Genomic DNA, 14060 nt, shown 5'->3' with positions numbered 1-14060 from the left:
TGAACAAATTATTGCTATCAATAACACCATGTAATTAATAAAATGTCTAAAAACACAGCAGATAACTTCTTTTTGCTAATTTTAAGCAACTTGGTTAAGGTTGCACATGAAGCCCAGGGTAGATCCTTAATCCCAGAGCAGATATTCTGCTTCCCTCTCTGCTCCCTAACCACTACTTGCTAGCCAAAACCACTATCAGAAAGAAATGTCAGCAATCTTGAGGTTACTCTTAGAGCAAATGGCTTATAAAACAGAGTTCCAGAACAATCTGGCAGACGCCGCGAAGTGCAGCCACATCTTCATAATTTAATCTCTCACCTTTCAGCACTGCCTAATGTATTTTTAGAATCCTGATAATGAAATTTAATGCTACGATGTCACCTGGAAAATTGTCATACATTCTGCTGGTTGACATTATCATAAAAACATTAACATAAACAAGGGACTTCTGCTTAGTTAATGTTCTTAAATAAAGATTCCAATGGTACCAATGAGTAAAAATGTCCCATTAAAGTAATATCTGTAAGAATGCATGAAACTAGTTTAAATAAAAACTGCCAGAGGGAAAGTGATATACATTAATGAAAAAGTACATGTATAGAAAAAAATTAACTTTGCTTCCATATTAAACCTGGAATTTGCTACCAGGTGTGGCAACAATCTCTCCTCAGTCACAAGTAAGCTTCTGCTTATTATTCATAATAGAAAAATTCAAACCAAAACACCACAATAATCTATGCTTTTTACAATTCTACACTTTCTAAGCAATTTCATACTTGCAACAGTTCTTGTGCAATTTAGTAAACTGTTTTATCTTCTAAAATCCAATAAAAAGAAAACTTTAAGTAAAAAGACATTAACAATAACATTTCAGTACTTTAAAAAATAAGTTAGAACCTTGTAGAACTGAGGATTTGTATCTTAACTGCTAATGAAACCAACAGTTTATTTTTGTAATTGTTTCATTTTAGGATCTAGGTGTGTTTTCATACTATATGGAAGCTTATATACCTAGAATCAAAATGTTACGTCTGTAAAAATTATATGGTATTTACTTGGTTAAAATTGTTATTTTAATAAACTTGAAAAAAGTAATAAAATATATGGGGAAACAAGATTTTTTACACTGTTAGCTATATAAATCATTTGATATTTAATTCGTGACTTGTGGCATTCACCTTCAGTGAACTGGAATGTAGCATGTACAAAGACTAGTGGACTGAGCCCTAAGGTTTGCTGCTGTATCTCTGCTTGAAACAAACATCGGTTTGAAGATGATTAATTCTGTTTGGGTCACATGTTAATCAACAAATGACAGCAGAAAAATATGTTCTATAGTGGTGGTGCTCAACCTTTTTGCCCTGGAGGCCAGATGGACAGTGTCTGGTCTGTCCATTGGCTAGATCCAGGTTGTGGGCCCAATCTGGTGCACAGGGCTGCCACAGAAGGCCTGGCTGTGTGTGGAGGTCAGAGGGTGAGGAACAGACTAGATGCAGTCTGGCCGTGTGGAGGTGGATGTTGCTTAGCTGCAATCTGACTATGCAGAGGATGGGGTGTGACCCATCCCCAATCCGGCTCTGCACGAAAAGGAACATGGGTAGTCTGTTCTGGCCATGTGGGAGAAGGCCTGTGGCCTGGCCCTCATTTAGCTGCATGGGGAGGAAAGGGGCAAGGCTGAACCCTGATTTGGCTTGGTCATCACTCACCCCACTGCCAAATTTCCCAACTTGTGGGAAGTCTAACAGGTCAGATGTCGTGGCTCTACAGGCTGTAGGTTGAGCCCCTCTGTTTTACAGATGTAATGAAACCTACTGCATTTTCATCCTTTAAAGTATCTTGAAAATGCCAATCCTGAAAAGGGATCTTCCTGCTATAAAAGTTTTAATTTACAGTTGGAAGTATGTTCAGAATTTTTGTTTCCCTCCTTTCCAATGAATATAAAATATAAGCAATGAACTGACCACCTCTTATCCAAGTCTCATCTGTCAGACATTTCTTCCTTGCCCTTATTACTGTACTTTGGCAATTTAACTTACTGGCAGAACCTGGCGGCTAGGGGACTCGACAAGGGGAATTGGCAGTGGTGGGTGAAGGAGTAGCTGATCCTGCTACAGTGGGGCATAAACCCACGAAGCTTAGGAAACACTGTAAGTGGTATTTTAGCATTATGAAAAGCTATGCTGTGGAATGTTACCATCGCTTTATGAACTATACGGATGTTGTGCTTTATATTCTGGAGTTGACTTGATTTTCTGGGCCTGATTCATCATTGCACTACTCCAGTTTTATACAGGTATAATTCCACATATAAGAGTTCTAAAACCATCTGGTTTTAACAGTTACTTTAGGTTTATACTTGCATAGCTACACTGAATTCGATACGAACGTAAGAAATCCCATACTGAGTCAGACCAGTGGTCCATCTAGCCCAGTATCCTATTTCTGACAAACAATTCATGACTTAGAGGGAAAGCGTATGTATAGGGCATGTATAATCCATTCTGTCATACCCTCCTTGTCATGAACCACCAGAGGTCCTCTGATGTCAGAGAATGCATCCATGACTTCTATTTAGTAGTTCCCAATGTATCTGTCCTCCAAGAATTTGTGTAATTCAGTGGTTCTCAACCTTTCTAGAGCCAATTCACCACTTACACACAGCCCATCCCTTGTTAGACTTAAGGAGCCCATAAGAAAATGCCAGATCCTAGTTTTAACTTGTTTTTTTGACTAGGGAAAAATAACAGCAATTTTTCAATTGCAAAGAACTCAGAAAATCATAAAAGGTCAATGTTTTTAACATGATGGATTCCTATCTCTGGGTATATCATCTTTGCACATCTAATAGTGCTAGTATTACACAGAACTCTGCAGCACTCTTAAAAAGATCTTACGGTACACCAGGGTGCCATGGCCTCCAGGTCAAGAAGCACTGGTCTGATCTCTTTTTTAATGTGGTCATATAATCTGCCTGCATGATCTCCTGTGCAAATGAGTTCCACAAGTTAGCTAAAAGTTATGTAGAAGAAGTACTTTCTCTTGTTTGTTTGAAGCCAGTTTCTTTTTAATTTCAGTGGGTGCTCCATCCTTTTTGTATTCTGGGACTCGATGAATAACAGTTCCTTATTCACTTTACATACACACTTCATAATTTTTATAAACCTCTATCACTTCCCTTTTCAGCCTTCTTTCCACCTTGAAGAGTCCTAGCCTTTTCAGTCCCTCTTACTACGGAGTAATCTTTGTTGCCCTTCTCTGTATCTTTTTCACTACTTCCTTTTTGAGATGTGGAAACCATAACTGCACCCAGTATGCAAGATGTGGATGCACCATTTATTTACACAGTGGTTTGTTTTCAAATGTCCTTCTTAATGATCCCTGACATTTTATTGACTTTTTTTGGTCAAAATTGCTTATCGAGTGCTGTATACAGTTAATCTAACTTTAATGGAGTTCATCACAGAATGTTTTTTTTTAGCAAGAGGAAGCCATTATGATCATCCTGTTTGACATGCTGCAAAACACAACCCAGAGAGTCTTGCCCAGGCTCAATATATTTTCTACATCAAACTCCTAACTTCAGTTTGAGCTTTAGTTCTCTTTCAGAAAGATATTCAGTACTGACTTCAAGTGATGCGAAAACTACCATGTCCCTTAGCAAGGTCTGCTTACATTATGCACATTACTAAACTTCATGCCTTTTTGAGAGTGAGGCTAGTTATACTACCAAGATGTTCCAGCTGAGTAACACCATTGTGTCACCTATTTTATAGGTAAATGTTATATAGTAAAGGTACCAAGACACATAATAAACAACATATTTTTCAATTAATGGAGTTTTTTTCCCCTTCCCCAATACTTCGTTAATGTTTTCTTTGTTGCAGCCATAAGTTACCAAAACCTCTTTGGCCAGAAAAACAAAATAGTCTTAAAATGTACAAGGCAGGAAATCAATAATTCTGAGGCAGACTTTAGAGTTGTATCTGCCTGGCTTTTTATAGTTTCCCTCTACTTTTCATTTGTTGAAATCCCTCTGATTCACCAGGCAATATAAGCTTACCAGCAGATTCTATAGATATAAAAATGAAAATCAGTCACTTTTATCAGTTAGTTGAAGATCTGTTAAGCCAGCCTGAAACGTTTTCATTACATTCATTTGATGCGTTTATTTACAGATGTTTTCATTAGGGATCAGTGAGAACTACAGTATACCACTTAGATTCAAAGTGTTCATTGCTCCATCTTTGATAATATTAGAGAAGGTGGAATACTTATTCACCTCCTGATGCTGCCACTATCAAGCACTTAAAGTTGTCTACCAACTTAGGTTGCTAAAGAAGTTCGCTGACCCAGGTTTCTGCATGGCAATACACACTGTTTCTGTTGTCAATGGAATAACTACCTCAAGTAAAAAGCTCTTTCTAAAACAAAACTACCCATAATGCTCCATCCCCCTAAGTTTAAGGTACGGAATCACTGCACCCTATTGACAAAACTTACTGTCAAGGAAACACTTCAGGTTTACTCCGATATCTTTAAAAACAATACAACTGGAGAGAGGCGCAACTAGCTATGTACTGAGGGGGGGATTTGCTCCTGTAGGTATTTCTTATAAATTAGTCTTTTCATCTGTTTTAAAAGATTTTAACTGAATGTCTCTACATATCTGGACAAAGTTTGATATACAAGTTTGGCGAACAATACTCTAAAACTGAAAGCACAGAAAGATGATAATAACCTTTGCATGCAATAGGGAACAGGTTATTACTAACAAAGTTATTAAGAATGAAATCATTACAGATCTTGTCTGAGAATGATATCTCAGGGGCAGGCAAAATCCAACCCGTAGCGGATTCCATTTCCCAGCAGTCCCTGCCTGCATCTCTGCAGCTGGTTTCCATGACGACCATGGAATGAGGGGCCAGCGTTTCCATGGAGACTGGCCCCAGCAGCACTGGTAGGGTGCATAGCTGGGCAGGGAACTGCTCCAGGGCCAGGGCTGGAATCTTGTGGTGGTGACAGTGTGGTCCAGACCTGGGGCAGAACTGAGATCTGCTGCCTGTATGCCTCACACGGGGGTGTGCAGGCAGGGGATCTCTGCTTTGCCCTGGCTCTGGACCATGCTGTCACCACTGCAAGATCCCAGCCCCAGCCCTGAAGCAGCTCCCTGCACAGCTGTGAGCACTGCTGGAACTGGTTTCCATGGAAACACTGGCCAAGTGCCATCATGGCTCCGCTGCTGCTGAGGTCTCCATGGAAACCAGTTGCAGAGATGTGGGAAGGGGCAGCTGAGAAATGGAGTCCAGCCACTGACCGGATCTACCATTTTGCCCACTGCTGTCATATACTAGGAAGCTAAACCTTGTAGTGCAAGGATATCTAACGTATGATCCACTGGCTGGATTCAGCCTCTGAAGCTGTTCCCCCTGCCCTGCAGGGCTCCCTGAAGATAAGGAATTTGGGGGTGGGGCTAGTGGGGGCAAGGCCTGCCCTAAATTCCAGGGTTATGTAATCCCCTGGGCATGACCATTGGTATTAGGGGGGCAAGGGAGAGCAGTGCTGAAACAGCCCCATCTGCCACACCGTCATTTGCCCTGTGGCTGCTTGCCCTATCACCTCCAGGTCTGGATCTGACCCATGAGGAGCCCCACAGTCCAGATCTGGACCATGGAGTAGGGTGAGTTTGACACTTTTGCTATTGTAAATAAGATGAAATGAGAAAACCAGTTAGAAACTCGGTTTTGTGGTTTAGGTCTGTATATTCAGTGCTACCATTTTGTCTTAAAAAAGTAGAACACTTCTGAACGTATTTTAAAACAAATTGTTGACTGTTTTGTTTTGAAAGCAGAAAACAAAAGACTCATTGTGCTTACGTAAGAAGCAATATAAGAAATGGTTTTTATTGTACAAAACTGAAATGTCTCAATATAGGAAAGACTAATACTAGGAAAGAAATTCAGTGACTCAATTTAGGCTACAAATAGGAACCTATTTGTATTCATTTTCCAAAAGGACTGAACCCGCCACTGGAGTGAACTGGACGCAAGCTTGCTTTATGCACAGTGTTTCTGAAAATCAGGCCACTTACATTTAGATATGGGCCTAGAAACCTAGATTTAGCCACTTTTTAATACCTTGACCAAAGATAAAGGACAAGATTTTGTTTCTGAATGAATTGCTTTGACATTCCTTAAAATTGGTAGGTGGTCTGGGTAGGATTGAAGTAACCTGAGCAAAGCATTCATTATGTTTAAATCTCTCTATCTTCATCGCACTATGAAGGGCAGCTAATAGGACACTGAAAAGGCTTTTCCTTCTATAATATTTGATTTTCTGTTGCTGTCCTGTTATTGTATTGAAAATATGTATGCATGCTACCTATTTATTCTCTACTTTTTACAATAATTTAAAAAGAATTATGTGGGGAATTTTGTGGTCAAAGACATTTCAGACAGCCTTTAGTTTCTGAAAGAAAGGAGTGGTGTTGAGGAGAGCCAGTCTCTGTGCAGGTAAGTGTCCTGCTGGCCAGTAGGCCAAAGAATAGCAATTACATTGTCTTCCATTATGTCTGGATGAAAAGACCTACAGAAAACACTGAAAGAAGTTAAAGGGCCTGAGAAGAAAAATGATGAGTTTATTAAAAAAAAACATGTTTGAAACAACAAAGCCTTGTTTGTTTGAGTGTTTCATCCTTCAGATAATTTTTACTGAGTACAATACTGTGTGAAAAGGACACTGTAAAATAAGTTTAATTTTCACAATGGTAATAGTGTAGTGTGTTGACTAGATGTGTTAACTATGTTCATAATGACTGCAGTAATACCTGCTGGTAAGGGCACATGAACATCTGAGTACAACAAACAAGCCACTCATATTTCAGTGTATTTCTTCTTTACAGATCAATATATGAGAATCTTACGGATCAGTTCATTTCCTTTAATGGAGCAAAAGGCAGCATGCTTCATAATATCAAAAGGCAGATATAACAAACAGCTATAGTGCTGCAGTATAATTCTCACAAAAGGGTGAATAAAAGAAATTTCTTTTTTAAAATACATTGGCTTCCATTATTTAATGGCAGAAAAATCATACTCACATCATTTGTTCTGCACTTTTCTCTCTGGCAATGTATGACCCAATCGACTAGAATATTTATGCGTTTGGTAAAAAGCACTGAGGTTTCGCTTTCTAGCCAAAAGGTCTTCAGAAGAACTGTTTGGGGCATGACTTGCAGCTGCTGTGAATTCATCTCTTCAAACAAACTATAAAAGGGAAAGTTAATGAAACGTAAAGTTTTATGCCAATTTGATTACTATCATTATTAGATAGATAATGTGTGTCTTGTCAAAATACACAAAGGTTTGGCAATTTTTAAGTAGAGCAAGAACATACGCTCTTTTTGATGAATAATATGTAAAATGATAAAGGTTATGACGTTAAACTGAAGGAACTCAAATGTGTTTAATATAACAGATAGGTGGGAAAATGTGGATTTTTTTTTACTCTGTAAAACAACCATGTATTAATTTTACATTTGTCCTTCCTACCAAAAGATAATGTCTACACTAAGGTTAAAAAGTTGCACACCATGCTTAGGATCTTTACCAAACGTTGCTAAGAATGAACAGCTAAGAATATCAAAGCTAAAAACTCACTCTTATGAAATAAAACTATACGCCTACCTACATTTGTAATGTATGACAAAATAATATATAAATCAAAATTAAAGGAAGAGTATTTTTCTAAAAACAATGAAAACTATTTTTAGAGAACAAGAAAAATCCAGAAGAAATGTTTAGCAAAAACATAGCGAAAACAGCACTTGCAAGCTTTAATGAAAGTGTATTGCATTTTGGGAATAAGGAACACACTAAAAGCAGAATGCAAATCTACTGTAGATAAAGAAATGGGTTTGAACAATTAAACTCAAGGAGATAAAAATATTCTCCTTTAAGACTTACCTTTTGATCAAAGCCTCCACTTCAGCTTTCACTAAATTGAAGAAAAACTTCAGTAATGTTTTGTGAACCATTCTCTCCTCATTTACTTTTTCTGAACCTGAAACTCCATGACAAAAGTTTTCACAGTATAGGCAAGATCTGAAAAATAGACCGCAGAAAAATCTTTAAGACTGAAATGAGCTATAAAGTATTTTGTTGAAAAAGGGACTTTCACATTTCAGTTCCAGCTAGATCATGAGCGTCAAACTCACCCCAGGCCAGATTCAGATCTCAGGGGCTCCTTCTGGACCAGATCTGTGATGCCATGCTTGGGCAGCACTGTGGGCCCAGGCCAGGTGGCAGAGTGGGTTTGGAGGCATGGGGTTGCACGGAGCCACGTTCACGCAGTGCAGACTTGGGAGCATGTGTCCAGGAGAAGCCAGGGACATGTGGCAGTGTGGATCCATATTCAGCCAGAATTCTGTCCTGCTGCTCTGCCCCCTCTTTATGAACAGATTCCCCTGACGCCATGCTGCCCGAATGAGACTCTGTGGCATTACACCCCCCCCAGACCCATGCTACCACAAGCCTCTGGCACTGCCATTCAGCCAGAGTTCTGCACTGCTGGGTAGAAGCCCAGAGCTGGGGCTGTGCAGCCACATGGAGTTGTGTTTGGGCTGGGGGTGTGCAGCAGCACAGAGATCTGGCCAAAGGCAGATCTGTGCTACTTCATGCCCTGTTGTGTTCATGCAGCCACATATCCCCAGCTCTGTGCCACTGCTTAGTGACACAGAAGTCTAGTCAGTCAGCAGTGCCAGGTTTGTGCTGCAGTGCAGAGCTGAAGTGTGCTCTAGTAGCCCTGGATGTGATGGTTCCGTGGATGGTATATTTGACACCCCAGAGCTAGATTTAGAGCACAGTGAATGTACGAAAGCAACCAAAATAACAGTTAAAAAATAATTCAAAACTGAATAAAAAAAATGGCCATATTATCTGTATCTCAAAAATTTTGTTCTCCCTTCCATCATCCGGGATTCTTTAATGTGGTCAAAAGTTTACTCAGGATGAAGTTTGGCATGTTAGCTATCTATTTTAGTAGGGAATCCCTTTATTCCATAAAAATTAATTCCATAAAAAGTAATTTTTACTTTAAATAAATACATTTCTATATTGAAAATAAATACATTTTAATCCACTGATACATTGGAGGATATAGAGTTAGATTTACAGCAATCTTTTAACATACTTGTTTCTGACATTAACAAATCAGCTGTTTGATCTCATGGGTTTTTATGGAAGGAGAGTGTTAAGGCTAATTATGGTTTTGTTAGAGAAGTCAAATTATTTTACTGTATTTAAGTATGCTTTCTTATCCCTTTTATAAAGATCATTCCACACCCAAAGCATCTCATGGTATTTTATAAACAAGAACAGTCTTTGAAAATCTCTACCTCTGTGAGGTAGAGTTCATACCATTTACATTAATCAACCTCTTGAGAGTTCTTGAACATAATACACAGTTTTAAGCCTAAGTATAATTTTTTCTAGTTTAAAATATTGGGGAAACCTGACTTTAGCAGAATGTAGATGTCCTATATTGAATAGTATTTCTTAAAAAATGTACCATTTCTATGGTGGCTATGATTGTTGTAACAGACAGCCCGGGTTGATAGAGCACATGCAGCTGACCTCAGAACAGCTTCTAGAGGGAAGGCAGCAAAGAAACACTGCTGCCTAGGCATGGAGCTGCCCATTAGATAAAAAGGACATACATACTGACAGTCAGGAGAAATTTACTACCATGGGTGGTAGGCAAGGCAAGGCAATGAGCTACTGTTGATGTCTGTACCTAAAGAGTGCATCCAGATGACTGTGGTCATGAAGTATGCATCTGCAGTACAACATACCACACAGTTTGGTGTTCTCCACACTGCAAGGGTGTGCTGCCCAGGGATGCACTGTGTTGTGTTTTTTTCCCCATGTTTTTTTTTTTGACCTCTAGTATCCAGGGGTAAAAAAAAAATGGTGGAAAAAAAACCAACACAGTGCACACTCAAGCACCAAGTGTTGCTGAAAAGTGGAGCTGGGCAGCCTGGAGCTGCTGAAAAGCGGAGCTGGAGCCATGCTTCACTGTCAGCCAGCCAGGCTCTGCACAGCAGAATTGCCATGGCTGCAGCCCCATGAGGCCTCTAGGACCCCCAGTAAGGAAGCTGGGGCCCCAGCATCCCCTACCACCCCTGGGGTAACTTCCTGTATGCCAAAGTGTGTGTGGCACAGGCGTTCCTGAAGGACAATTAGCTGTGGTGCAAGGTGCACCGCTGCTAATTCTCCCCAAGGAACCAAATGTCCACGCACATTTGGATATGCTCAAAGTGAGTTACAGCCAGTGTGCTTATTCCTTGGTTAAGACTTGCACTGGTGGTTTGGGATTAGGATTAATAGGTGTGGTACAGAGGTCTCAATAGTGCCTGAAGGCATGAGAGTGTCTTGAGCCCTATCAGGGACTAGGGGCTTGAGACATAGACCAGGCTTGAGCTTACTCTATGATCCATTAGGCAGCCTCCCTTCTGATCAATTAAATACATCAAGGTACGGCAGGCAAGTGAGAAGAGATGGGTACCCTAGAGGTGGGCAAGGGTAGCATGGTCACTAGGGGGTGTCATGGCTGCCCCTGGGGCCCAAATGCATTTAGTACATTGCTGTGACATTTCCTCTATTAATAAACGCTTGAGTAACGGGTCCACACCTTCCAGAAATCTGAGGTGATTTCTACTAACACAGGTCACAAAGAGCAGTTTTGAAAGTTTATTCCCCGACACAACAGGTTGTTGTCCTGACTATTACACAATGTTATGCGAAAAATGAAAATGCAGCATGAAGCCACATATTTGGCAAAGTAAGGCTAATACTGTTTAATATGCAACAAAACAGGTTATATATTACAGATTACTTTAGTTCAGTGGTGGCCAAAGTTTTTGGCAGGCATACCAGGAGTTAAGCCCAACCCTCTCCCTGACAGCCACTCTGATCAGTTCTCACCTCCCAGAGGCACATGACAGAGTTTGTGCCCTGAGGTGCTTGAATGGGGGGGGCGGCGGTCGAGACTCTAGTTGTGAGAAGCAGTGGGCAGAACATTACAAGACAGGTGTCATCACCAAGAGATTAACCTGGCCCGGCAACCACTGCAGTTTGATATGCAAAGCGAGGATCCAAAGCCCTGAATTTAGCAATAGCTGGAAGCCCAGGGGAAGGTTAATGTGGCTCTTGGCACTGACATGAGACACCTCCTCACATAGAGCCTCTGCTCCTTGAGGTTGGATGCTTGAGCACACCTATCTCCATTCCAGTGCCTCCCTTTACTAACTGCTGGGGCTCACATGCCACACAATAGCTGTCCATGCCACTGGTGCCATGGGTTGGCCACCCTTGCTTTAGTTAATCAAAAGCTATGCAATGTTCAGTTATCCTGGAACCATTAATATACAGTAAATACTAAAAGGGAAAGAAATACATGTATAATTTTCCTGCACAGTGAGAATCACTTGCAGTGCATTCAGATTTACTGAAATTTATAACGAATGTTCAAAATTTGTTTCATGTACAAATTGCTATTTTAGTTACATTGAATCAACACCGACTGTGATATTACTGAAAAATGACTTCTCTGTATCAGTGTTTCACTTCATAAGCAAATTCAATGGTTTTTAATTAGGAGAGCTTTCTCTGGATTAGTACAATATAAATTAATTCTACTTAGCTAGCCTTTTAGGAAAAATAATTTTCAATAATTTCCTTACCTCACAAGCATCTCTAACAGGGACCATGTTCCCTTCATGCATATAGGACACTGAAGAAGTTCTAAATAGAATCTTAACATGGAAGGAGACTTCCAAGGAGGATCAAGTTGAAGAAGAATGTACAAAACGTGAAAAAATTTAGCAGAAAATACTGCATCTGTATTTCCCTGTAATAAAATAAAAAATAAAATTGATTCTCTAGCAACCAAAGATTGAACACAATTTTGAAGAACATCGATTTTGGTCATATTCACCATAAACCCAAATGATCACAATCACTAGTAATTAGCATTTTTTTAATTTGATTTATATGCTTGCTTCCCAATAAAGGCACCGGATGGCTTACAGTAAGAGACAGAACAACATATAAAAGAAAAAGTGAAATATTAAAATAAAATATTTTAAAAAACCTCCCTATACAATACTGCAGTTCGATAAATGCCTGTCCAAATATAAAAAGCCTTATAGTGCTTTTGGAAGATATCCAGGCTTGAAGAGGGGGGGCGTTCCAAAGCTGATCAGTGACTACCGAGACTGACCTCTCGTGTTTTCACCAAGCAAACTCAGTGCACTGATGGTTCTAGCAGGAGATGCTCTTAGCTGACCTCACAGATTACAATGGGGCAGAAGGAAGAAGGCGGTCCTTTAGTTATCTATGAGTAATGCAGTTTAATTTTAACTAGCAAAAATGGTATAATTTGCATAGAAAAGAAATGAAAAGAAGGATAATTTGCAACAATATGGCATTCCAGGAGGACAAATTCAGTTCTGGTACAACACTGCAACAACTCTCATGAAACCAAATGGCATTTCTACTTTTATGCCACTAAGATTTGAAGTTGGTATAGTATAAAAAAGCACGCATAATTTATCTTGCACCCTCCTATCAGTTGTCTTGACTGTACAATCATTTCGATGCTTCTGCATGCAAGTCATTATTCGTATGCTTAATGCCAGTTTCAGTATTACTGTACGCTGTTTATACCTGTTTGGCTAATTTATATAATATCTGTAGCTCAGTTTAGCTTCAAAACAAATACCAGAAGCTGTGCTCCCTTCTTTTATAGTACATTCAATTAAGTTCCTATAATTGTTTTACAAATTTTGTCAATGTCATTTTACATTGGAATATTTTTCACATTTTAATGACTGTATAGTGAAATCTGTACCAAGGAAAGAACAAGGAAGAAAAAAATCAACAACCTCATCTTAAACGACAACCTGACATCAAAGTTTCTAACAGTTTTGTTCAAGTTTTAGAGAACTCTTCTGCTATTATTAGTGAATATTAGTAACTTTGCTTAACACCAACAACTTGTTTGCTCGGAGCAAGATACAAAGGTAAAGTGAAAGCCATAAGTATCTTACATATCTTTAGGACAGTGGTTCTCAGCCCTTTTAGATTCAAGGAACCACTTGCTGGCAGGGTGGTGGGGGGAGGCAGGGCAGGTGGCGGGGGGCTAGGCATAGGCATGGGGGAGAGGGGAAGAGGCAGGAAGGCAAAGGACAAGGGTTTGGCCCTGTTCCCTGCTACAGCAGGGGCAGAAGGGGATGAATTTAAGATAACTGTAGAATTACTAGATTTGACACATGGGAAATTTATAACATTCATATAATTTTTCATGCAAGGAATCTAATTAGTGGGGGGGGTCATCTTGAATTCAATAGTTTGGGATTTGGGTAGATATGATATATTTTGCTAGAGTATTGGCTACACGGGGAAAAGGAATCAAGGAAAATTATAACTATATGTGTAGTTATGTCTACAACAAAAGTTTAGGAACAGCAAATCCTGCATATATTTAGCAGGGATGGACTAGATCTTCCTTTAGGCCCTTTTCCATTTTATGACTCCCTCATCCTGGTTTAAAACCCATAAAATAAAGTCTTTTGTCTCTTACCTTTAACATCTGCTCTAGCAGAGAATGAAGATGTTGCACAGGAGGAATGGAATATTTTTGAGCAGCTGAAAGTTCTCCTATAACGTCAGGAAAGAAATGTCCTTCTACTAGTCCTTCAAGAATACAGAATGTACCTCTGGAAAGGTCATTATTTTTAACCTAGAAATTAGATATTATTGTGAGTAATGGCATAAAAGATGATTAATGAAAGCCTTTAAAAACATAGGATGGACTAGTTTAAAATATAAACAAGCAGAAGTTTAAAGAGCTTAGTCTCTTTTGTATCTGAAAGGAAACATTTATGAGTCTCCAAACAAAATGTCTATTTCTTGATCAAGATAAGACACTTTTAAAGTAGAACTGCTTTTTTTGTTTTATTTAATTACTAATGTACAGCCTGAACCAATAAGAGTTAGTATCTT

The 14060-nt window shown here is 39.4% G+C and overlaps 1 protein-coding gene across 1 annotated transcript in view; it reads right to left on the bottom strand.

Annotated features, from left to right (window-relative positions):
• Positions 1-14060, bottom strand: part of SLF1 (SMC5-SMC6 complex localization factor 1) — a 53162-nt gene that overhangs the window by 15995 nt on the left and 23107 nt on the right. Inside the window, exons 7-10 of the mRNA XM_019532384.1 lie at positions 13639-13797; positions 11738-11904; positions 7962-8099; positions 7097-7262 (exon numbers count right to left, since the gene is read on the bottom strand). Coding sequence (XP_019387929.1) covers positions 7097-7262; positions 7962-8099; positions 11738-11904; positions 13639-13797 — 630 coding nt within the window. The remainder of the gene's footprint in view (positions 1-7096; positions 7263-7961; positions 8100-11737; positions 11905-13638; positions 13798-14060) is intronic.

This window comes from Crocodylus porosus, unplaced genomic scaffold (assembly GCF_001723895.1).
Source record: "Crocodylus porosus isolate Cpor-Errol unplaced genomic scaffold, CroPor_comp1, whole genome shotgun sequence".
Classification (NCBI taxonomy): Eukaryota; Metazoa; Chordata; order Crocodylia; family Crocodylidae; genus Crocodylus; species Crocodylus porosus.
This window is presented reverse-complemented; position numbering and strand designations above follow the sequence as displayed.